Here is a 27,216-nt window from a genome sequence, read left to right as displayed (position 1 = left end):
TTATTTTAGACTCACCAATCCATCTTCGTACAGTTTGGTCATCCATCCTTTCTTAAAGTTCAGCAGGTCCGGCTGAAAAGAGATGAGAACAAAACATAAAATGTGTAAACTTCAAACATTAACAGGAACAGCAAATTGTTAATAACATTAATCAAGTTTTCACGACCACAAACTAAAATTCAATGCAACAATTCACTCAAAAATTTACATTAACCTGTGTTTCATGAATGAATCCCATTGACTTCTAGTTATTAGCCTTCTACCTTATTTTCTAGGATTTTTAAATACTTTTTTCCTTTAAATAAAATGCATCTCGCCTACAGAGAAAATTAACACATTTTATTAAAAAAATACAATTTATGCCTATAGATAAAGTAAAATGCAAATATATTTTTTTGCAACCCAGGCCATCGGAAAAAGTTGCTTGTCCCTGTTGTTCTCAATAATATTGTTTGCTATTTTTTGTGTCAGACATTTGTTCACAATTCATGATTTTTTAAAATGCTGTTTTAAAGTACTTTACATGCAATCAAGACATCAACAGTTAAGACTTCAGAAACAAACACACTAATAAAACAATTTATCTATTACATATGTTAATATCAATGTTAATTTAAATACAACAATATAGAAAAGTAAAAAAAGTGCTTAAAAAGTCCTAAAAATTACTTCTGCATCATAAAACCATCATCATAAGTCATAAGTGAGAAACTGCAAGATTTGAACAGGCAGTGGTACCTCACAAAGCCATACACAAACTAATCTTCAACCTAAAATTACACAACCAATAATAATACAAACCCTCTCCCATAGTATCTAAAGCTGCAGTATTGAGCAGATCAAGTCCGGTGAAGATCACACCCACCAGACGTTTGGTAGTTCACCATTCCCAGTACCTTAGTCTTGTTGAGTTTCATCTGTGACCTGTTCTTCACACGCTTCTGACTCACATGCCGTCTTTCTGTGTGTATGAACATGAATCTGTGTTCTCGTGTGTGCATGTGTGTGTTTGGGCATGTGTCTCTGGTCCTAACGCTCTGAGTGAATGCTATTTATAATCACGGGTGATGAAGTGGTTCTGGGTTGGGTTTGCATGAACGCAGTACTAACAGCTGAAACACACACACTCTTAGAGCCTTGCAGCCCCTTAGACATAAACATGCTGTGTTCTTAAGAGTAATTGATTATATAAGTAGATTTTCTAAACACACTTTAGTTTATATGGTTCATATTCGATTTTGCATGTAATGCAATATAATTCTAACCGACAAAGTGAAAGTTAACTTTGTGAGAATCAAACAGTCATAGTCTTGCATCTTAATGAGCGACAAAGAAAAGGAAAGTTGTTCAGAGTTCAGAAGAGGGTTAAGTCTTTGGTCATGCACATCAGTCTTTAAAGGTCCCTTTTGAAACACTTACAATGCAATTATAATATGTAGAATTCAGAAAATTTTATGTTGACAGATGAGGTTATTAAAATTACACTGTAATGATAGTTTGATTATAAAGTATATTTGAGACTATAGACTATATAGATCTGGCTATGTGAGGCTATAGTTTGAATTAATCTCTAGGCATGACACACAGACATTACAGTGCAGAATGGCTCTCACGGCATTATCCTGAACATTATGTAAGCATTCGTTTCATGTGTCATTGAACGGAAGAGAGCCTCTCAGGAGCGAGTGTAAACGTCAAATCCTTTTGATTTTTCACCAAAAAAAAAAATCATAGACAAGTTTGGAGGTCGGGGAAAGTCTATTTTTTAAAGTTTTGTTACAAGCCGTTCACACACTGGCAATAAAAAAGCGATTAATAAATCAAAATTCGTACATATAGTCCCATTAAAAGATGATATTTATCGACAATATAACATTTCTAACTAAAATGACACATTTGAATTCAGAGAAACTTGATTAATGATAACATTTGAAATGAAAAAAATTCTATATTCTATATATATATTTTTTTTTAATTAAAATATCTAAAAAAAATTACAATTAAAAACAAAATTCAGTCATGCCTTAATATTAGCCAACATAAAGTTCTATTTTTTTGTTTATAATTTAATTAAAATCCTAAAACTTTCTACCTCTGTTATGTTTAATAACCATTAAATTACTACCAACACTTTTTGATCTAATACATTACCATATATACAATACCGTAATCCCAAAAAAATTGTCAATTATAACCATAATTAATGTGGATTTGTGTGTTATATATGTGGTCTTACAGTCATGAGTGTCTCTGTGGTTCTGCGGTCCAGACTTTTGGCCCTTCGGTAACCAGCTAGTGAATAAACCTCATCCGTCTGGCCTTTAGCCGAATCCAATGAGAAATCCTGCAACAGTTTAAGAAAGAAATTAAAAATGAATTAACTCAAAGAAACATTACTGATGATTTTATTGAAATACTGCTACTAGGCCTCCTTGAAATATCATTTCTGTTGATAAATAACAGTTGGATGATCCAGATTGAACCGGCTTATTGCTGTAACGACACTCAGCAACTTACTGAACAACAGCAAAAATATTTAGTCCAATCATTTCACACACTCAAAGTGCTATACTGCAATTTATACACTATTTTCAACAGATTTTACTACAAAAAATGTATTATACACCCTTGTATAATCTTTAATTAAACACCATGTTAAATGAGCACCTGTTTCTGGTTGGAGAGCCGTTTCTCATGGCGTCCTGCTCTCTGATTGGCTGTTTTAGAGTAAGAAGGGGCGGGTTCTGTTAAAGAATTCGTCGTGTCCATTTGTTCTGGAGTGTTGACAGCGTCATGACACTCAAATCTCTCGATGACCTGTGAACGTCTGCTGCAAAACACACAGAGGTCAGAACAGAAACAATGGAATATATGGCATAATCAGATGCTTTCCTTTCATCACAGATCTTCTCATACCTTTTTTCGGACACTGAGATTTGTCTAAAATAATGGGTTAAATCATAAACCAAACAGAGTTAAATGCGATGCATAATAAACTAATAAATGCATTAATAAATAAACCCATTTCACTGTTTCTACCTACAGCACTGCAGGATGTTTACATCTACAGAGGAAGGATGCCGGAGCATATTTTTGTGAAATAAAATAAAAAATCACTTCCTCGGTTCATTACTGGTCAGTCAGCTGAAACTGACCCCATAAATGACCCGAACACTGTCATAACAATGTCTCAAACAAAGGAAAGGAAACTGTTTCTCATTGACATTAAAGCTGTGACATCGCCTCAGAATGACTTTGTATTATAAAACAGATTCCTGTTATAAAAGCCGGTGTAATGTTATTATTATAATTAGTGGTGAAAAATCACTTTTTACTTATAATGTAGCAACTTTTGGCATGTATTGCCATTACATTTGCGATTATGGAGCTAGCTAACACAAAGAAGCTTAATTCCCTCAGCAAAATTACCTTTAGGAAGATTTTAGCGTTTGAAACTGCAAGGCTTTTCTCAACAGAGAGAGTCTGGGATGTTAGGATGTCATTAATTTGTAGTATTTGTTTAACAAGATGAATTTTAAATGTCTTATACGAGCAGATGGCAGAGCAGAGGGACAGACACAGGACACCAGCCATGAGCAGAACCCCAGTCAGCGGTCAGTCTTTGTCCCAGTGTACACCCATGTGTTAGTAGGAATAATTAATCTTTTACGCCCGTTTCACACCGAACTGAAGCAGCATTTCTGATGCATTCTGGGGTACCACATTTAGCATTTCCTTTAATAACAGACATAATTATTCTAATTTATATAAAAATATATATTTTATATACTGTATTGCATATAAGTGGGTTAATAATTGAACCTCATTGGGGGCGGAGATCACATGACCAGATGAATACAAATAATTTTTGTATTTACAAAAACCCTAAACAACATTTCTGCCATAGCATCAGTAACTGAAAACGTTTGCTATTGAGTGAGGCTGCATTCAAGCCATTTTAGCAAAAATATTAGTGAACCTTTAAATTCCAATCATCTAAGCAAAATGAAACTCGAACCTCATTGTGAGGCTATAAACTAAATCGTCTGTGTGCATAGTTGGGCAGTCTGAATTCACTGTTAATCTGTTTTCCGAAATAAATATGCGCTGCGTGCAGTGTGAAAAAGGCTTTTGTCTTTGATTCTGAGATGTGCATGTGTGTGTGTGTGTGTGTGTGTGTTATAATTTGGCCCCAGCAGGTGGAATGAAAGTAAGCAGTGGGTGTGTCAGAGGGCGTGGCAGGGCGTGGCGCAGGGCAGGAAGTGCAGAGTTTCAGAAGACTGCCTGAAAGAGAGGAGAAACAGATCAAATAAAAAAGCAAAAAAGACATAAAAAGCACGAGAGAAAGAAAAAAACTGAAATGAAAGGAGACCAGAGCAGAAATAAAGAAACATTTTAAATCACAGATACAGAACTGAACAGATACAGCGTTCAGTTCTGCCTTGAGATTTCAACAAAATGGAAGAGAGATTAGATTGGAAGTTCAGTTCTACACAGTGTTCACTAGGTGGCGCTAAAGCTGAAAGAATGAGATGAATGTCATGATTCTAAGTGCTAAAGGCACAGCAGTAGCTCTGACAGATAGCAGTGCATCCTCCCTGCGTCTCAGTCTCTGAACTTGTTCATCCTGAGTGTCATTGACCGATAACCGGCTGGTTTTTCCTGCCGGCTCCAGCAGGTGGAGATATAACCTCCACGCTCGCTCTGAGACGTAAACACAGCAGGCGTGTTGGCTGGGTCTGAGCGAGCAGATTGTGTTTATACTGCAGGGGAAGTAGCTGCGTATCTGCAGTTCCCTGTACAGAACTGTGTATCTGCTCAATTATGATCAGAATATAACCTATAAAGCATAAAATGGCTATAAAACATGAATGTCTTCATTTCTGTGATTTAAATGTATGTATATTTAACTAGAATGTGTGTGTGACATTGGCTCTGGTACAGACTCTAGTGACATACCTACCTAGTAGACAGCATTTTTAGGCATCATAAGCACATAAAATCTATTTCAAACAGTACCAATATGGGGCCGGAGATCACATGACCTTTATCTCAGTAGCTGGTTGTGGAAAAAATAGAACAACATTTCTACAATGACATCAGTGACTGAAAACGTTTGCTATTAAGTGAGGCTGCATTCAGGCCACTTTTTCAAACCATACAAAAAAAAAAAAATGACTGAATGAACCTTTAAATTAAATTCATTAAAAGTTCATTAAAAATAAACTATTTCATCAAGTATTTGTAGGCTATGCTATTATTATTATAATTTATTTAAATAATATTAGCCTATGTGTTAATTTATTTATTATTATGTACTTTTTTTATAATATCAATTGCAATATAATATTGTTTGTTATTAAGAATATTATTTGTTAATAATATTATTTGCTATTATTAACCCTGTAAATCCTTACATATGAAATAATAGTTCGAAAAATCAATTTGTAAAAAAAAGGAATAAAAAGGGAACAGTTTAACTAACAGTTTTTTAGACAAAAAAATAATAATTGCAATGTGATTTTTGTTGAGTATCATATTTGATACATCAGTCATGATCTATATGGCTCATATAGTATGATAGAGTGAGAATATGGAGCTCATACTCGAGGAGGAACTGAGCAAAAATATGCAATTTAGTGCAGAATAAACTATCAGTCAGACGATATAAGGCATGTATAACTTTGTGTTCTAGGTCTTTCAGCAAATTTTTGATAATTTATTATATAGTAGGGTTTATATGGTTAAGCATTATTTGTGTCTTGCACACGAATGCCCATTACAAGAGCAGCTGCCAATGTAGAGTATTTCAAATCAGTAACTAATAAAGATGCTGTCAAGTAGAGTCCTCTTCATTTATACAGCGCTTTTAACAATATAGATTGTTTCAAAGCAGCTTTACAGTGATAATAGGAAATGAAAGTAACAGAGTGTTTTGGCTTCACAGCAGCTCTAGAATAAAGTTATTGTCCAGCTAAAGTTAGTTTTGATTGACTCACTTCCGTTGCAAAGATCATTAGTTATTAACTTACATAACCGCTTACATGACACTGCTCTAACAGAAAACCCTCAATGCGCTCCGGCCCGCTCATTCGCACGACAACAGTGCCTGGTGGCTAGAGAACGCAAACCTTCCAAGCATTGAAACATTTTGAAAAACGTTATCATCTCCGCGTAAATGCTGTCTAAGGAGATAGCTGCGTCACATGGGTTTGAAACAGAGCTTTTGTGTGTGCATCACTCATCACCTTCGTTCACGTCCAAACAGTCGTTCCACTTCCTCCCGGCCCGGGCTCCTCGCACGTGCTCGCAGCTCCTGCCGCTTCTGAGTGGGTCGGTACGCTTCCCGATGACTGAGTCTCCGTGCCCGCGGCACGTCTGCCAGGGCGGCGTAACCCTGCCCGCCTCGACCCGCCCTGCCCACACGGCTCTCCGGACCCTGCTCTGAGTCCAAAGAGCTCTGAGAAGAGGACAGGGATGACGGGAGGATGTTTGCGTGGCATGTGTGTGAGTTTGGACTGGAGAGCGTGTCTGGGCTGGGAAGGGGACAGAGATTGGCATCCGTCGAGGATGGGAACTCCAGCGATGGGGCGTCCACTGAAAGATGCTCCTCTGATTTGCTAAGTCTTTGTGTGTTGTGTTGGTGAGAGCGGGCGTTACATGTAATGCGCACATCACCGGGAATCTGTGTGTTAGTAGCAGTGTGTGGGTTGTGTGACGTGTGTGAGCTGACTGGAGAGCTGAAGAGCTCAGGAACAAATGAGAGATACCTGGAGCGTGAGGAAGAGGAGGGTGATGTGGAGGAGGAAGAAAGCAGAGGCGGCTGTTGTTGCGGTAGTGGCTCTCGCTCCTGCTGGCATTGATGCTGTTGTCCTTCGTCTTCTTCATTTTTGGGTTTTTCCAGTGAAAAATATCCACTCTCCACCCGTGGCTTACGACCAGCACTCAAGTTTCCTGAATCTGAGCGTGAGAAAGACAGAAAAATCACAGTTAGTGCCCTAACAAAAATGTACCATGGTAACATTACAGCTGCCAAAATACCTAGTTACTACTGTAAAATCATACTAAATTAATCTGGGATCTCTTTCAAACAGAGTAGACGCTTTGAGAATCCGTCATTTTGTTCAATCTTGTTTTTAATGACAGTGGTGACTAACACCAAGTTACCACAGTTTTATTAAGGTAACAATCACTGTAGCATTTGGTCAGAAATTATAGTGACTGTGGTTTTTGTGAGTAAGCGAACCTACGCATTTAAATGTTCTTTTCATTTTGCCTGAAATTGGAGGTCCAGTGACTTTATTATGTGTGAAGTGGACATCTTTCTTCTAAGACCAAAATAAATAATGATTCCTGGAGATGTCATTCAATATTATAAATCACTATTGAACCGTGGCAGTGGAATAGACCTCGTAAGTCAAGAGTAAATATTTCTATAGATTTTAATAAAGAATATTTGACAGAAACTCACTGTTGCTATGATGTTCTGAGAGGCATTTGCACCAAAACTCACCACCACAATAGAGTAACACGGTGTCCGCCCAACTTTTAAGAGGTCTTGGCTCCAGAAATATTTTTCCCATTCATTTTTCCAATTTTTTTAAAAAGCCATAACTTTAACTGCTGGTGTCGCTGCTGGATAGGGTTGAGTGATTTAAACATGCTTTCGTAATATTCATATTTCGTAACATTTGCACTGTTTTATTTTTGTACTGTGGATTATTTTCTCATCCAATTTTTAAAGAGGCACTGCTTCTTTGCCTCCTCGGAGGAAATACCCCTGATACAAATATTTAAGTGATTTGAGAGCACAAGGAGACAGTGCTTTATGGGCGGACGTTAAAGAGTTCCTTTGGCGAGATTAGCTTGTTGCGATTCTCTGATTGGTAGGAATTTATTTTGCAGAATCAGGAGGAATGCAGTTCTTCACTATGAATTCTGCTGTTATACTATTATTTTAAAAATATATATATATAAAAAAAAAGAGCAGAGCCTCTGCTTTTAAACAACAACTTTAAAAAAAAAAAAATAATAATAATAATAATATAGAATAGTAAGTGTTAGTATTAATGGGTCAAGTGTTAATGAAAAAGATGCGTCTTCAGCAGTTTCTTGAAAATGGCAAAGACTCTGCAGTTCAGGTCGAGTTAGGCAAGGTCATTCCACCAGCTTGGAACAGTCAAGGTAAAGGTCTGTGAAAGTTTAATAAAAAAAGTAGGACTGTCAATCGATTAATTTTTTTTATCAATTAATCGCATGATTGTCATGAGTTAACTCATGATTAATCGCACATTTTTTTATTTGTTCTAAAATGTACCTTAAATTAATACTTTTCAAGTTAGTAATACTCTAATCAACGTGGGCATGGATAAATATGGATGCTTTATGCAAATGTATGTTTATTTTTGAAACCATAGTCAACATAGAGCATGAAGACGAGACATGTTTCAAAGGTCATAGATGTTTTTCAAAGAACTTGTTCATGTCTATTAGACACATGTAGAAAGAACAAAGAAATGCCAGGTTCCCATTACTTCTCTTTCTTTGCACTGAGCAATTAACACAAACATGTTTAGATTTTTGCATGACAGGGCAGCTCTTCTGAAAATGCTAAATGTACATTTATTATTAATTATTAGGCTACATTATAGTTTGTCTCTCTCTGTGCCCATTTTGATGAAGCTAAATTCTCAATAAAACTGTTTTCATTGGTATATTTTACTGTTTCTGTTGTCAAACAACGGAATGAATTTGAAATGGTGACTGAAACGCGACCCATTAAGACATAACCAGCTCTCCCTTCCAAGATGTTAATCTGCACAATAATCCTGATAATCGAGCCGTCGTCTGATGAAATCAAATACACATAAGATAAACACAATATCTGTTTTGCGATTTCGGCTATACTTACATGTAAAATTAGAGAAGCAACATCATATCTGTGTTTAACTGAATTAAAGCACTGCTCCTCTCTCCAGCGCGAGACGCAGAGAGAGAGAGAGAGAGAGAGAGAGAGAGAGAGAGAGAGAGAGAGAGAGAGAGAGAGAGGCACGCGCGCGTGCTGGGAGAGCAGTACCGGCGGTACCAGTAGATTCTCAGTAACTAAATAAAGTTTGGACGTTTTGTTGAAGGGAAAAAAAAAAAAATCGCTAAAGGGGTCTGCAATGTCGCTAAGTTGGCAACAACTGTGTATCTCCATTTCTCCAACTAGGTTTTGGGCCATGGGTTCAAACCGAAAAATACGCGCTGCGTTAATCGAGCGTTAAAAAAAATAGTGCCGTTAATATGATTTTGCGTTAGCGCGTTATTAACGCGCTAACTTTGACAGCCCTAAAAAAAGTAACATTTTGAACAAAAAGCTGAGAAAATTGCCTTTTTGTCAGACTTTTTCAGGATCGGATTCAGAACGATGATCAAAACATAGATAAGATTAGGTGTGCAAGGTGTTTGTTTGCACATGCATACTTGTGTACGGAATATTTCTAAACTCAAAATTTAAAATGTGTTTTTGTGGAAACAAGCCATTTCAATATTTCATCAGCTAATTATTGACACCCAGGTTCACAAGAGCATATCATAACCTTGTTTTTGTTAGTTTCAATTGAATTGTTTGTGTGTTGGTACCCAGTTGACTCAGGCTGCCGGTGCTGCAGCTTGTTGGTAAAGTGGCCCGACTCCATGTTCCCTCCTGCCATAGGGTGGCCCGGGTGGGCGGCACTCGCTCAGCGTGAGCTATAGTGCTGGGAAGACACACCAAACTGCTGCTGCTGCTGGTACTGGTGACAGTCACCTTCGCAGGGCCTGGTTCCTGAACACAGAAAAAGAGAAACATTCAGACAAGCATAATATTTAACTAACCCCTAGTCAAGAACAAAGAGCTCTTTGATGTTGAAAACACCTGTGTGTATGTGTGTGTGTGCAGACAGATAGACACACGAATGTAACTGTCTAAACTTGCAGGCTGATAACAAATGAGCTATTGTGCCATGATTTCATACACACACAGATTTACGCTCAGCACCACACCCCACACTAAACACACACTCGCAGATTAACGTCTGTGTCTTTCCTGTTTCCACCTGACCGCCCAGTAATACCTTTTTGATTAAATCATAAAATCACTCAGCGTATTTTTCTGCATGAAACCAAACACACACACACACGCCTGTGTGTGAGCCACCCAGCATCCCAGCGGAAGCACACACACACACACACGAGAATTATTTACTGGATAAATTATGACACGGTTCATGTTCATTACAATCGTATGATCTCCAAAAACACCCATAATTCATGTATTGATCAGATTCCAGTGCTGTGCTCTGATTGGTCGGATCATGCTGGTTCTGGACTTACAATAAACCCATTTATGTTCTGCTGGGAACATCGAGCTGTATGAAGAGCAGCAGTCTGACAAAACACAGGTCAGGAGGTCAGAGCAAAGTAAATGAACCCTAACAATACAAACACAATCCATTTAAAACATTCCATCATTCTATTAATTACAGGACTGAGCAATAAAATAAATAACCAAAAAACAAAAGATAAAATAGAGTTTGAGAAAATGGCTGAGATTTGTTCTAAAAACTATTTAAAAATATAAAAAATGAAATACAGAAAATATTTACAAAAACATTTTATTTACAATTTTTTTTATATACAAATATGTTTGTTCAATAAAAAAATATACATAAAACAAATAAAATAATACTATATACATATAAATAAATAATATATATATATATATATATATATATATATATATATATATATATATATATATATATATATATATATATATATATATATATATATATATATAAATCATTAAATATTTCTAGAACAAACAATCCTAAACTCAGCTATATTTGTTTATAAAATATGTAAGAATATACAAAATATAAATATATTTTATGTTTAAAATATAAATACAATATTAAAATATATAAAATATATTTAAAAAAAAGAATGAAATCTTTAAGAATTAATAGATTTAAAATCTTTAAAATTGTTTTTCTAGAAAAAGACCTGGGTCACAAATCCTGCTTGGTAGAACAAAATACTATTAAACCATCTTTACTAAGAACTAGGAATAATAAGGATTTTTATAAGCTATCTGTGCAAAGATGACAAAGAAACTGTCATTTCAAGAAATTTCAAGAATTTTGTCATAAGGTGAAGTTGAACTGAGTTGCGAGGTTAAAGGAATAGCTTATTTAAACTATAAACAGATAAGTAAATGATCCATTTTTGGGTGAAATACTCCTTTTAAAATCTCTCAAGATGGTGTGTGTGTGTGTGTGTGTGTGTGTGTGTGTGTGTGTGTGTGTGTGTGTGTGTGTGTGTGTGTGTGTGTACCTGTGGAGTTGGCGTTTCCACTTTCCGTTTCTTCTTCTGGTTTTGTTTGTTGGTTCGAGGGAACACCATCAGCGCCTCCTGCCACCTGAACACATATACAGAGTTTGGGAATTATTTCAAAACAGCAATATTATTTATTACATATTTTACTAAATTACTATCAGTGAGTGATCACTTTAGTCATTCCTTCACTTATTAATGTCTAAAACCAAATCCATATCAAATTTAAAAGATAATTGCGACTTTTTATCTCACAATTGCGAGTTTACATCTCGCAATTCTGACTTTATTTCTCAGAATTGCGAGATATAAAGTCAGAATTGCGAGATATAAAGTCAGAATTGCGTAAAAAAAAAAGAGTCAGAATTGCGTGAAATAAAGTCAGAATTCTGACTTTTTTTCTCGCAATTGCGACTTTATATCACGCAATTCTGACTTTATAACACATAATTGCGACTTTATATCGTGAATTGTGAGATAAAAAGTCGCAATTATTATTATTTTTTTATTATTCAGTGGCGGAAACAAGCTTCCATACATCTGTGTGCGTGTGTGTGTGTAACTCACCCATGTATGATCTCTTTGCTCTCAGCACGTATGTAATGGTCTTTCTCCGGTGTGCAGATGCACAGTGAGTGTTTCTGACCCGTCCGGCTCTCACCGTCCACAACATCCACACACTGATTCAGGTTTATGGTGCCCTGTGGAAGAGTGCTGGCCTGAAACACACACACACACACACATAAGTAGCTTCATCAGCATTTCAATATTAAGCAGCACAACTGTTTTGAACATTGATAATAATAAGAAATGTTTCTTGAGAAAATCAGCATATTAGAATAATTTCTGAAGGATCATGTGTACAAAAAAACAAATCACCAACAAAACCTCCATGTGGAACTTACCAAGTCAGACAAGATGTGTGTGTGTCTCAGCTATAGACTGAGGAATGATGGTAGCACTTTATAATAAGGTCCCAAAAGCATTAACTAACACGGAGCAATGCATTTGTGACAGTATTTATTCATCTTTAACAACATTAGTTTTAGAAAAATGAATGTTCATTGTTAGTTCATGTTAGCTCTAATAAAATAGAAACACTTTACGATATAAGGTTTCATTTGTTTACATTTATTAACTAACATGAACTAACCATGAGCACTACATTAGTTACTGTATTTGTCCATTTTTCTTAACGTTAGTTTCCAGCTGTTCATCGTTTGTTCATGTTAGTTCACAGTACATTAACTAATGTTAACAAATACAATACAGTATGTGTGTGTGTGTAAACGTGTGCCACATGACCTCACTCAAATACACACCACAAACCGGTTCATTCTATCTGTATTTCTGTCATTTCCTCACGAGCCTCCTCTGACATTCATTCAAGTTTCTCTCTCAACATCTTTCACAACATCTCTTGATATTTGACTTCGTCACAAAATTCCTTCTTTGTTGTGCAGGCCAGCATTGACACACACACACACACACACACACACACACACACACACACACACACACACACACACACACACACTAACTCTTTCAGCAGGAAAGACTGACACACACAGAAACAGTGACCAAGCAACACACACATACTCATCAGAAATTTGGAAAGAAGAACAACACAACACTAAAAAAAAGCCTTTCTTTTTCAAAGTTGCATTTTCAGCTTCCCTTTAATCGCTTGTTTACGGTGTTCCTCATTGGAGCGGCTGCTGAACAAGTTTGCTTGTTTTAAAACCTCTGATCACATGATGCCGACACGACTGAGTGATGACAGCTGAGGTGCAGATAAAGCTGCTGAGGCATCATGGGAGAAATTCAAGTTCCATAAAAGAGACATCATCCATTTCTACAAGCCGGTGGGGGGTTTAGTCCGTGTAATAAGCCCTGCAGGGTTCATTCGAAGCCAGAAAACATAACCCCCTCAACATCTCTGAACTTGTTGCTGAATTTGTTCCATATTTGATGAAGTTTGCAATCTGTTTATTACTTTGAAGCTGCTTTGACACAATCTGTTTTGCATAAAGCGCTACATAAATAAAGATGACTTGACTTAACTTAACTTGACTCTTAACTAGATGTAACATGACATTTTGTAAGTAACTTGATTTCTATTTTACAGAGTTGGATCAACTGCTCCATATAGTAAAATATGTTCTGATTTAGCATTTTCATTTATTGTTCTTCACATTTGAACTGTCTACGTTCATCTCACACGGTCAAAAACAAGCTTTTATTACAGACTGATTTGTTTTTCAGTGTATCATATTTGCAGATCAAAGTTCCTCAAGCTCAAATATTGTGTTTGACTTCTGCCATCTATTTACTTCCAGACTATTTCCATCAAACTAACCACCACTGCACTCGTTTATCCACAACCTGTGCTCATTTTGGTCTTGCATAAAAATAAAATAAAAAAAGGTGCCCTTTTAGAGCTGAAACCACATTTGAAAGCATATAGCCTAGTTGTCAAACTGCATGTACAATTTTCTGAACACCAAAATTACATTAAAATTAATATCAATATATAAGAGAAAGCATTTAGGTGACTAGTCATAATTGCACCATTTTTGTCTTGCAGTAAATGTTAAAAGTCTAAATAGTTTAAATTTATGAGTTCAATACAACTTCATGCTTAAAAATCATAGAGTTATAAATCAAAACAATCAAAAAGTTATTAAATTAGTTCGATTTTACATTAAAAATGTACATTTAAAGGAAAGTCATTAACAAGTCACCATTTCACCATTTTGTTTTCGCAGTTAACTTAAATGGTCCTGCAGTTTGCCAAATTAATTTTACGTTTAAATATTCTATGTAGTCCACAAATGAGTTAAAAAATGTGATCATATTGATCATACAAAAAAAAAGTTTAATTAATAGTTATAGCATGTCAGACTGATTATAACATGACACTTATTTTCATGTTGAACTACGCACATTTATTTCAACAGAAAATCCTTATCTCGACCAGGGATTCCCAAACTTTTTTTAAGCCAAACAATTTTTTAATAAGTTATTTTGTAATGTAACAAATATTATACACATATATTTAATCTTAGACCTAACACTATGGCTTTGATTTTCTAGCAATTTTAGGGTTGATAAAAATCTGTATTTTGTATAAAATAAAAATGTTTAGTTCAGAAAATTTGTTTTACATTAAACTTTAAATTCTATTTTTTTCACTTCTGCATTAATCTGCTGAGTGAAGCTTAGATCTGTATTCCAAAGCATTAATGAATTACACTGTTAGATCAATGCTCAAAAAGACGAATGATAGTTAACAAGTTAAATAAAAAAAATAACAACGAATTATTAGCTTTTCATCAACCCCGGCTTGGTAATAATCCCTGATCTAAACGGCTGATAAACTACAAAAAGAAACACATTTGCGAATGGGAAGATTGCAATAATGATAAATCACATTAAACTCCTCTACTGCTGTCTTTAGAGAGGTGCCTCTGGGAAAGCTGCCCGACTGACTGAGCGTTTTACGCAACACAAAGAGAGTGCTGAATCTGTGCTCAGCTTTAACCCTCGCCCGGCCCACGGGTCATCATCCGGGGGCAGATTCACTGAGGTCGTGAACCACAGCAAGTGCATGTTCAATAACCAGCCGTCTAATCAACGCTCATGCATTCATACAGAGATACAGCTAGTCTGAAAATAGCAGCTAGGCTTCTGTTGTAATCTTCCTGTTCTTTCCTCCTACACATCTCTCTCGTTCTCTCTCCACTGGCTGTAAGTCCAACAGCAGAAGAAGAGGATGATGGAGAGAAGAGAAGGACTGTCACTCAGATTAATTATGTAACATGCTGGTTAATTCATGAAGTCATTCAAAATTCATTGCCTATATGATATCGAACGATATAGAAGCCACAAAATAAGCATGATTTTTTTTAAACATTACAAATTGTGCAGTAAATGCCATTTCATGTTCATGTTAAAGACCATATGAAATGGTTTGATGCTATTTTCTTTCTAGGAAGATATATATTTTTGGGTCTGTTTTCCAGGAAAGACTGTACATTTTACATGCACATACGTTATTTGGTTAAACTTAACAATAAGATTCCATTTGTTAACTCGGTTAATAACTACATTAGTTAACATGAACAATGAATGATTTATTAATCATTTACTGTAAAGTGTTAACATTTACACTAGCATGGAACACTAACCTCAAATCTAACACACATAGACTAAGGGCCCTATCTTGCACCCAGCGCAATTGACTTTGTACACCGGCGCATGTATCATCCCTATTTTGCACCCGATGCACAGAGGACTTTTCCCTCCACAGACGCACGTTGGTAAATTAGGGAATGAACTTGCGCTCCCGGGGGCGGTTCAGCGAAAAGAGGAGGTGTGTTCCAGCGCAAACGTTCCCTGGTGCTATTTTGCAGTTTCAGAAAACAATTCCTCCACTGACCAGGAGAAACCTCGTCTTAAGTCAGTGGCGCGTTGCGCATGTTATTCAGATGCTATTTTAAGGGCGCATGCTTGGCCATAATCAATGTAGTGTGTGCACAACGCGCATACACTTTGATTCTCTCATCTACACACAGACGCAGCAGTTCTCATTTTTTAAAAAACATACATTACAAGGAAAAATATTACCACACGAGGGAAATCATTGTGGTGTCCATGAAGATGTGAAAAAATAGGCATAAATCTAGCTTACACATTTACCCAAATTATTATACGCCTGTTTAACCGAAGCTAATTTGGGTGTGTTTCTCCATCCCCAATGTCACTTCTTCTCTGTGTTTTACGGCCCTGACGAGAACGTCGGTCTCCTCGGCTGTGAACCGCTCCTGGCGTGCGTCTGGCAAATCCGACATTATAATAGCAATCCGCCATGGAACAAGCACGCCTGCTTTTAAAGGGAATGTGAGATGTTGCTCTGATTGGTTTATTTCACGTTACGCCCAAACCACACCTATGAGAAATGAAGCGACTTCAGACCAACCCATTTTAGATTTGCGTCGGGCGCAAGAGTCATTTATCCCGCCGGTATAATAGCAACAGCGCCCAAGACCCGCCCACAAAGTTACGTGCGTTTCAGATCATTAAAATAGGGCCCTATATGTTATAATGCAAAAAAAAATATATAAAATAAAATAAATTTTGGCAGTTTTGATACAATGACAGACTTTTGCTGAATGGAATAAAAATAAAAATAAAAACACTGAGAAATTTTTCTAAATATATTCTTTTGTGCTCTGCCGAAGAAGAAAAAAGGTCGTCCTTAAAGATGATGACAATAATAGTCTGTAATAAGTGGCATTGTCTTTAGGCAAAATATAGCTAATTTTTCTGCTGATGTTGGGGGTTCTTGACATGCTTATTGAGATTTACCGCTATACTACATTCTATATTGTAGGGTTCGAGAGGTCGTTATGGAAACACATGTTGAAGAGCAGCTATAAATACAGCGTGAGGCTCAGAACGTGTTCAAGCTTTCTCCACACACACACACACACACACACACACACACACACACACACACACACACACACACACACACACACACACACACACACACACACACACACACACACACACACACACACACACACACACACACACACACACACACACACACACACACACACACACACACACACACACACACACACACACACACACACACACACACACACACACACACACACACACACAGAGCGTCCAGTCGACACCAGACATCCTGACCTCTCACGAGACGACACTTCAGCACCTGTTTCTGATGGGACTGATACAATGAAAACCCTGCTGATGACATCGACACACACACACACACACGTCAAAATCATCTGCATTAAAAAGGATTTTTACGTGCATGTGTGTGCAAAATAAACGCCTATGGCTAAAAAACAAAGACTCTATCAGTGCTATATTAGCATTATTTATATATTATTATAGTACTTATTAATGTTTGAATTAGCTTTTTTTTACATTTCCAGTTTTCGTTTTAATTTTAGCTTAAGTTTTAATCATTTTATTGTTATTTTGTCATTTTAATTAGTTTTTGTTTGATTTAAATATTTCTTTATAGCTTTAATTGATCTTTATTTCAGTTCAAGCTTAAATTCATTCCGTTCATCATATAAAGCGATCAAGTCTCTTCAGAAAATTTGGACTAAACCACTCAATTCATATGGATTAGTTTTTCGATCTCTTTGTGAACTTTTTGAAGCGTCAAACAAAGTGATAGTTGTGTATCTGTCAATGGAGGGACAGAAAGCTCTCAGATTTCATCAAAAAGATCTTCATTTGTCTTCCGAAGATGAACGAAAGTCTGACAGGTTTGGAACGACATGAGGGCGAGTAATGATGACAGAATTTTCATTTTTGGGTGAACTATCCCTTTAAACTTATTATAGTTAGTTGCCAAGGCTTTTTATTTAAAATTTCAATTATTCTGATAGAATAGTTTTAATAGTTTTTGTTTAAGTTTCACTTAACAATAAAAACAAAACAACACTGGACTCTTTATATATGACCCTGGATCACAAAACCAGTCACGAGTCGCACGGGTATATTTGTGGCAATAGCCAACAATACATTGTATGAGTCAAAATTATCGATTTTTCTTTTATGCCAAAAATCATTAGGATATTAAGTAAAGATCATGTTCCATGAAGATATTTTTTAAATGTTCTACCGTAAATATATGAAGCAATTATTTTTGTGAGTGAATGCAGCACAATCGCCAACATAAATGGACAACTTTAAAGGAGATTTTCTCAATGTTTCGATTTTTTTACATCCTCAGATTCCAGATGTTCAATAGTTGTATCTCAACCAAATATTGTCCTATCCTAACAAACAATACATCAATGGAAAACTTATTTATTCAGCTTTCATATGACGTATAAATCTAAATTTTAAAAAAATGAGCCATGGCCATGTGACTGGTTTTGAGGTCCAGGGTCACATATACGCTTTATTGCATTGTCAAAAACAAACATGCAGCACAACCAACAAACGACTCTTATAAACTCTTACGAATCTTCATGAATCACTCAAAAAGACTCACAAACTCGAATAAATTAATAGTTGAATCTGTGAGCGCGGTTACTGAATTAATACCTCTGACTGCATGTTTGTGTGAGGTTAAAGTAATAGCTCACCTAAAAATTAAAAATCTGTCATCAGTTACGTATTCTCTTTCAATGACGTTCTTCTGTGGAACCAAAATGGAGTTATTTATAGTCGATGGAGATATTTATAGTTTAGGCCAATGTTTTCCACGTAAACAGTTGTCAAGCAAGACTTTCAGTTTCAGCTTGCTCCTCACACAAATCAGTAATACCACTAGATTTGGGATAACGTGTACAAGACATTTGGACTGATGCTTTTATGGTGTTTTTGGGGAGTTTAACAGCCCCTGCTCACCATTCACATTCTTCTTTCCCAAAACTAAGACAGGACCTGAATCTTAAAATAGTACAAACAACTGAACAGTTGTTAACAATCACAGCCTCATTTCATTTGCGTCAATTGTAGAATACAGTCCATATCTACAAGAACAGTATCCCTCCCTTGATAAATACTTCTCGTATTTGTCCTTCTTTCTCTCTCTGCTGCGAGCGGTTCTACAGAACGAGAGTAATGTGTACATTTGTCTCTGTTCCTGGATGTATGAGTGTAGGAGGGAAGTGGGCACAGATGGATTGTGGGTAGTGTTACGGATGTAGCGCTGCTTCACCAACCCACACACAAACAGATCATCATCACCCGGGCCGGGTCGAACCTTGCCTTCCTGCGTTCGGTAATGATGGACTTTAGGTTCATGTAGTTCCAGACACACACACAAAAACTCAGAGAAAACAAGCGCGCACACAAAAGAACTCATGATCACGTGTGGGCTGAAGTGGTGCTTAATAACAATCACAAACACACATGAATGCAAATGATCCCAAACAGCTTTTTATCCTTTATGCTGCCCTTTATACGTCGTCCATCACTCACTTCGAGAGAAAAAGAGATGAAAGAGAAGCAACCGCAAAGCAGAGACAAAGAAGAGAGGACACAACTGAATTCAGCCATTATACCAAGCAATGCATATACAAACACACAACATACACCAGGCAGGCAGTAACATAAACACCCCGAAGGTCTGTCCACATAGAGCCGCCCACAGACTGCAGACAGAACATGGCAACATGTATACAGTATGAGGAGCGAGAGCCATTGCACACACACTCACAACACACTCACCATGTCATCCAGCGCGTAACGCAGGAGTCCGTGTTCATACAGAAGGAAAAAGCGTCTCTGCCATTTCTGTAAGAGAAGAAATTAAGATTGCATAAGCGAAAAGTGAGGGTGTTTTAGATCTTGAAAGCATTTCAAGTGTGTAAATACTTTTTGAGTGCCACTGTATATGAATTATAATGTTTATAGAATCATGCGGCCTGATTGATACGGTGACCAACTGATTTGGTGTCTCATTCTCATTCTATTAAATTGCATATATATATATATATATGACCCTGCTCTTTAGCTCTTTAGATATCAGCATTAGCCGTTTGGTTGACCACTACATCCTACATTTACATACTTATATATACTACATATGCTTTGAGTTATTTTTATCATATTTCCATCTCGTTTGTCAATCTGTGATTTCCTGTTTGCTGTCGAATTGTTTCCCATCCCACAAACTCCCTCTCCTGCTGTTTCTCACCAGTTCAGCTCGAGAGACCGAGAGTGAGTCAGCGACTCCACGGCCCCCTCAAACACACACACACACACACACACACACACACACACACACACACACAGAAAAGCAGCAATCTCTTCTCACACACAATGTGCGTCAATAAAGAAAAAAAAATACTGGTCCTTTGGTGAAATAAATATAATGCATGCCATCTAATATATATATATATATAAACAAACTGTTCTGGACTTTTTATGATTACGATCCCGGAGACCCAATGGCACACATGTAAAAAATAACCATTATATATACATTTTAGAATTATCAAAACATAATTTATTGTAATGAATTAATTTACTAACAAATTTATAAATGAATTATAAAATAATCATATTATTAATCTCATGTTATTTTTTCCTTAAATCATTTTAATAATTTCATCTGACATAATAGAAGAGCATGATTTTTTTTTTTTTTCTAAAAATTTTTTTTTACATTTTAGAATTGTATTTGTTTATTTTAATTTGATTTAAAAGTAATTAAGTAGCAATCTGATCCTAAAATGTTTCTTTTTGACCTATTAAAATGGCCCCAATGAGAACACGGGTGTTGAAAGGTCACCTTATGACATTTAAAAAAAAGAAAATGAAGCATTCTTTATCCCCCAAAATGTTCCTTTTGATTCTGGGGTGAAATATGACCTGGACATTTCTTGCCAACATCCATGAGATTCCCTCTATTAGTGCAGGTGAGAACAGCAGAACTGAACGAAACAGCACATTCTAGAACGAGTCTAAAAATAGATTTTGTTAGACATTTTTGCCAAAACGAACTCGTTAAGTGAAAAGTGCAGCGCTGCATTATAATCCATATTCCGTGGCATGTTCTTGGTGAAGTTTTTCCTGGGCTTTAAGGAGCCGTGCAGTCATACGAACCCGTGATCTGTGCAGAGGATTGTCAAAGTTTGTTCCTTCAGGTGCCAGGAGCAGCCATCCACCGTAGATGGGTTTTGCCTGAAACATGCAACACATGATGTAAGAACAATAACACTGATCATCCAGTTCTTTTCAACACTGTTGAGGCATGAAATATTTCAGATAAACCTGCTCGCACAAACTGTAATGTCAATCAGACTCAGTCTCTTTTTGACTGGAATGTGGAACATTTACATGTCTCAAATTCAATGCACATTAAACTGGGATTTAAAAGAAAGTATTCTAACATCCAACAACACACTTCACTCTTGTGGAACCGTGCCAAGGAAAAGTACGAAAACATCCCTGCATGTGACGCTCCTGTGACTGCACAACAAAGTGCCGACGAACGGATTTGTGATCCTACAGAAACTCCAAAGAAAGCGCACAAAAGCATGAAACACAAGGGGAAAATTTACTACTTAGAGGTTCCTCTTTCAAAGCTCAGCAGATCTCAGATACGTTTCATTTTAGTAACTTGTTTTTATGTTTCTCCAAAAATGCCTTTAGAGAAGAGAAAGAAATTAGACTATAGTTAATACACTTTACATAGCTGTAAAATGTTGTGGATATCAGTTTATGTCATTTGCTCCTGGAGAAATGTTTGCGTTCACACTGAGATGTGATTCTGATCGTAGACTTTAGTATTCTGGCAAATGTGAGCACAGTTATTTGAGATCTTTTCTGAAGATTACATGCGTCTTTTACTCAGAAAATAACATCTGAGAAGCAGGAGATTTCAGCAAAAGTCTCCATTTCATCTCTTGCTGTCTAGGAGAAACATGCTGAGATATTAAAGAGATATCAGGTTTGATTTTTTTCTCCGCTAAAGGTACAGAAAAGAAAGAGTGACAAATGAACCGTCTGGTTAAAGGAGCGTCGATGGCCCGTGAAAAAGTCTGAGCCAAAGAAAAACGCTAGATCTCCTCAGATCAAGTGCATGATGAAAAAAAAACAAAGGGAAATTCACTTCTCTAGTTCTTGTACAGCGACACTGTACCGTCTCAGACCCCTTTTTGGTTAGGGTTCAAAATACTTGTGCAATTAATTCAGCAAAACCGTTATCTGTGGATAAAATCTTCATTTTGTAAACTGATTTCATCCCATCCCATATCAATGACGTCATCATGATTTGCATACTGAATTGCATTTGGTTAAACTGAAAGTTTAACACTATACTTGCCGCACTATTTTCCTTTAGGAAATGTAAATCTAGTTTCTCCTGATCTTCTGCTAATGGGAGACTCAGTGCTCTGGGAAATCAGTGATGAGGAGCGGACAGGGACGCGGAGAGAGAGAGAGAGAGAGAGAGAGAGAGAGAGGTACTAATGTAGGCCAGATTTTCCTCTTCAATGGTTAAAGTTTGTTCTGTTTATTTTTACAGCCCCCCTTTTTCTCTCATAACAGCGGAACTGAGCGCTGACTGTCTCACAGAGAGAGAGAGTGTGTGTGTGTGTGTGTGTGTGTCAAGGGGGAGGGTGGATTCTAATAGCATGACAAAAAGCATGGACATAAATATGTGTGGAATGAACAACTCAGAAAAACCTGACCAACTGCAGCGAGAGAGCGAGCGAGAGAGCGAGAGAGAGAGAGAGAGAGAGAGAGAGAGAGAGAGAGAGAGAGAGAGAGAGAGAGAGAGAGAGAGAGAGAGAGAGAGAGAGAGAGAGAGAGAGAGAGAGAGAGAGAGAGAGAGAGAGGTATATTACTGATGTCTTGACAGAACGACGGCCCTGAATCATTACGACGGCCTCATGCGACGTACACCTGAACAACAACTCTGGATTTGTGCATTTTTTGATGACAATGTCAGTGTTGTTTGCCAAATAAAACGCACCCCCATGATGTTAGTATGTTATTGTTGGTTGCTAGGCTATTTCACAATGATTTTGCTGGCAAACCAGTTCAATCTGAATCAAACTGTCCATTTAAGTGAATCGATTCATAACTCTGGCATCGATAATTATGGCATCACTCGAAACGGTCAATAAAGTCTTCGTATGGCTTTTTTTCCCTCAAGTATTGAAATGTTTAAGTATAGCCATAGCCTAATCTCAATCATCGTCATGAAACACTTGAGCCAGAATCTTTACGCCAAGATGAAATCAAACTGACTTCACACATTATCACAACAACTGCGTTTTAGTGGCACGTAATAAAAATACGATTATGAAGTTGTAGAAATTACAGGATTAAAGATGAGAAGCTATTCTCATCTTGGCTTACAAGAATAGTTTTAGCAATACAGTACTGAGGTTTTATTTTGAAATAAAAAAGTTATATTTTAAGAATAAAGATTGCACATATTTTTTTTTATCAAATTAATTAACTTTATTCAAACAATATACTACTTTATTCTTAAAATATTATGACTTTAATCTTGTACTGCTTTGACTTAATTCAAGTAACACTATAGCTAAGTTTCCATCCACTTGTCAATCGAATTATCTGAAGTTCGGTAAAAAAGCTCATGCGAATAAAGCTGGTGAAAGTGTGTTTCCATCCAACGGCTTTAAAGCCAATAAAAACCTGTGCGTAATGACGTCAAAGCTGTTTTGCGATCAAATTGGTATATCGAATTGATTTGAGACATTTTAAGGTGTTTCCATTCATTTTCGCACTGAATCGCACAACATTCAAGCAAACATTTGCGAACAAAGTTTTGCTAGACAAAATGGATCGCGGCAAATAACGTTTCCATCAGCGTTTATCGCATAAGCCGTATATCGATCAAGATAAAATCCGATGCGATATTCATGAAATTCAATCGAATTTTACTGTTTCCATAAGGCATTTTTCATTCGATATCACTTAATTCGGATAAAAACGTGTGGATGGAAACATAGCTTATGACTTTATAATTTTTACTTATTCTCAGAATTTTACAACTTTAATCTAGCATTGCCACGACTATTTTCGCAATCTTCTATTTTTTTATGTGACACTAAAATGCTGTTGTACATTATTACCTTCACATTATTCTAAAAAGCATTACGATTCTCCTTTTCAGCTGACGTCACCAAGTCCTTTTACTTTTTCAAACACCTGTAATGCAAAGAATTTTTTAATAGAATTAAGCCAATTGAATACCCTGGCAAATGGCAAAATTAAAGTTAAACTGGTTCCTTGTGGACCTTTAGTGCAGGAAGACAGAAGGACAGAAGCACTAAAGAAGTCTGCTGGGACTTGATTCTGCAAGTTATGATCACAAATTAAAGAGGATACAACTGGATATATGACTTTGACTGCCTTAACAGGTACTAAAGACCTGATTCATTTCACTGTGTCAAGTCAATTTCTAAGTGCTTTCTAAAAAAAGACATCTGTGCTGCTTTGAGGCTCATTTCTCTGGAAGCGCTCACTTGCGTGTCCAAATATTCAGTCTTTCTTTGCTTCATCACTTCATTCTTTGATAACAATCCAACCTATACAGTGAGACAGATGGCAAACGGAGGCCACGTCACCTCAGTAATATAGTCGAGACCCAGCTGTGGTAATTTTTAAGGATACTGTCTGGATTCCTCCGGCATCTGCGTGTGGCCTTACAGTAAAACTGTTCTGGAGCTGGAATCTGGGCTCGAAATAGTGCTGACGCTCCGATAGGAGACGTCTACAACTGGTAAAACTACACTAAACGGTTCCACTGATTGGTAAATTAGCAGACAATTTCAGCCAAAATAAAAGAGTCAGTCCTCTTGACTTCACAATGGGTTCGAACCCACAATCTTTCAGTTACCAGTCTGGATTTTCAACCATGCAAAACTTAAAGACCCCTAGTTTAAAATTAAACAACGAAGGCAGGTCGCGTACGGTAACTACCCTGTGCATCTGTTAAACTGCATCATTAATTACAACTAATCACTAATTAGTCATCTGGCTGACACCTTTACCCAACGCAACAGTTCATCCGAAATGGGTCAGTCCTCAAGGGATAACCTGAGGTTAAGTGTCTCAATCAAAGCTGTAATGGTAATTAGTATGGATTAACCTCTCTGGGGTTTGAACCTGCAACCTTATATTTAACCACTACGCCAAAGCACTTGCTATTGGATGTCATTATTACAATACAAACCTGTGGTCTAGATTTACAGACAAAAGTAAACAAAGGGAATTCAGATTAATTTGGCCACTTTCTGAGTCATCTCAATGCCAAAAAGTAGTTCAGTTAGTCAAATTCACCTTATATACCATGTTAATGAATGGGTACAATATGCATAAACAATGGTGTTCACATGATAATCAATTTACCTTCAACAATACCATGGTTGGTTAACATGCCAAAAACATGGTATTATGGTAGGGCCAACTGCAATCTTCTAGAAAAAAACCTAATGGGTAGCCAACCTTGGCTTGGACTATGGAACCATGTCTAAAAACCATAGTATTACCATGGTACTTTACTGGTAGTGAAGTTTTGAATAAGTTTGGTGATTATCCAGTGCCCCAGATTGGCTTTAATGTGCTATATATACACAATATAGTAAATTTTTTTTCCATTATACTCCACTTATCTCCAACAATACCATGACATTACCATGTCCAAAGAAACACGGTATTTTGGTGAGGTCACTCATGTTGTGCTAAATGTCATTCTCTACAATAGAATATAGAAACATAGTATACATGGGACTTTATTGGTAGTGAAGTTTTGAAGAAGTTTGGTGATTATCCAGTGCCCCAGATTGGCTTTAATGTGCTATATATACAATATAATACGTTTTTTTTCCCATTATACTCCACTTATCTCCAACAATACCATCACATTACCATGGTACATGTCCGAAAAAACATGGTGTTTTTTGGTGCTAAATGTCATTCTCTACAATAGAAACATAGTATTACCATGGGATTTTATTGTTGGTGGTCAGCAGTTTGCTGGTCATTACTTATTTGACACAGTAAGTTATTAGACAGAGCATTAGTATAAGAAACTAGATTAAAAAGTTTGTAGACAAACTTTGAAGTTGGCTTGAAAAAGCCTAGCCAGAGAGTTTGAAGTAGTTTTAAAAGCTTTAAGTTTGAGGGTTTTCAGTTGTAATAGTTTTAGGTTCTAGTTTTGTAGTTTTAAAGCATAGATAGATAGATAGATAGATAGATAGATAGATAGATAGATAGATAGATAGATAGATAGATAGATAGATAGATAGAAAAAACATTAGATAAAATGAAGCTCAATGGTTTAGAAATAGTACATATAATGGCAACTAATGGAGTCTAATGAGCCTCTCCAACTGTTAAATTTGAATTTGGAGTTTCAACAGTCTCAACTAAATGATTAGGTAGTGAAGTTTAGTAGATATATTACCTGTGAGAAGTCTTCATCACTCAGCAGGTGCGCGTCTCGAGCCTTGAAGCAGTTCTGGCATTTACTCTTGTTGAAAATATTGGCCTGGAATTTTCGGCAGGCGTTATCTTTCGCTGACATACTCTGTGCCATGAGTGTGTGTTTGTGTTCCCGTTTTCCGTTATTTTAAAAACTGCGCAATAATTCCACCGGAGAGTCCTCCCCCGCGCGATGCAGTCCGACCCTCATCACAAACTCACTGCGATAATCATTTATTTATGCACACTCATCTGACAGGACCCACACTAAGGGGACAATAATAATAATAAAAATAAAAATAATAATAATATAAATTAATTTAGCCAAAAAGTTTTAATTTAGCCAAGCTATCCTGGATTGATTTCTGAAGGGATTCAGTCCGGGACATTCCGCGCTCACGATCCATGCGCGTCCCCGATCCCCCGCAGGCACACGGACGCGCGCTGATGCGTTATAGTGCGAGTTCCAAAATAATATGGCAAACTTGTACAAACACTCTAAGTAAATGGTGATGGAGAGGAGGTGTTTACTTTCCACTAGCTCACAGCTTCCGACGAACCTTTCAGCGATACGAGAAGACAACTATCCCGAAACTCCATGATGTGGAACCGTGTGGATTCTATAGAGAGTTTTCGGTCCGAAGACGGATTTTTGTAGGTTTGGATGGGCACGGTGGGTCCGTTTCCCACGGTCACAGCTGATCACACGGGCTCTCCACACATACTACACACTCAACACACATACACACGGAGGAATGAAGGGGGCGGGGCGCGAGTTAACTGACATGTGGCGTAAACCAATCACAATAAGGGACACGCCTACTATTTGTAGTCAGAGTACGTCCGTGTCCAATCAGATTGTTCAATCACACTGATTTTATGGAA

The 27,216-nt window shown here is 36.9% G+C and overlaps 1 protein-coding gene and 1 gene segment (V, D, J or C); one reads left to right on the top strand and one right to left on the bottom strand.

Annotated features, from left to right (window-relative positions):
• Positions 1-27,080, bottom strand: part of LOC308682877 (myosin phosphatase Rho interacting protein) — a 49,429-nt gene extending 22,349 nt beyond the window's left edge. For 4 of the 9 annotated variants that reach the window (XM_081352839.1, XM_081352838.1, XM_081352836.1 and 1 more), the window contains exons 1-11: positions 26,315-27,080; positions 20,974-21,051; positions 19,594-19,659; positions 11,926-12,077; positions 11,359-11,443; positions 10,357-10,410; positions 9,625-9,808; positions 6,249-6,960; positions 2,668-2,830; positions 2,237-2,344; positions 16-72 (exon numbers count right to left, since the gene is read on the bottom strand). In XM_081352839.1, the coding sequence (XP_081208965.1) occupies positions 16-72; positions 2,237-2,344; positions 2,668-2,830; positions 6,249-6,960; positions 9,625-9,808; positions 10,357-10,410; positions 11,359-11,443; positions 11,926-12,077; positions 19,594-19,659; positions 20,974-21,051; positions 26,315-26,446 (1,791 nt within the window). In that variant the 5' untranslated portion in view covers positions 26,447-27,080. The remainder of the gene's footprint in view (positions 1-15; positions 73-2,236; positions 2,345-2,667; positions 2,831-6,248; positions 6,961-9,624; positions 9,809-10,356; positions 10,411-11,358; positions 11,444-11,925; positions 12,078-19,593; positions 19,660-20,973; positions 21,052-26,314) is intronic. The other 5 variants (XM_081352837.1, XM_081352842.1, XM_081352843.1 and 2 more) reach the window with 5 other exon arrangements.
• Positions 1-27,216, top strand: part of LOC308682903 (Ig kappa chain V region 4135-like) — a 1,009,768-nt gene that overhangs the window by 411,512 nt on the left and 571,040 nt on the right.

This window comes from Scardinius erythrophthalmus, assembly GCF_964197995.2.
Source record: "Scardinius erythrophthalmus genome assembly, chromosome: 22".
NCBI classification, from domain to species: domain Eukaryota; kingdom Metazoa; phylum Chordata; class Actinopteri; order Cypriniformes; family Leuciscidae; genus Scardinius; species Scardinius erythrophthalmus.
Note: the sequence above shows the minus strand (reverse complement) of the source record. Positions and strands in the feature narration are given on the sequence as shown.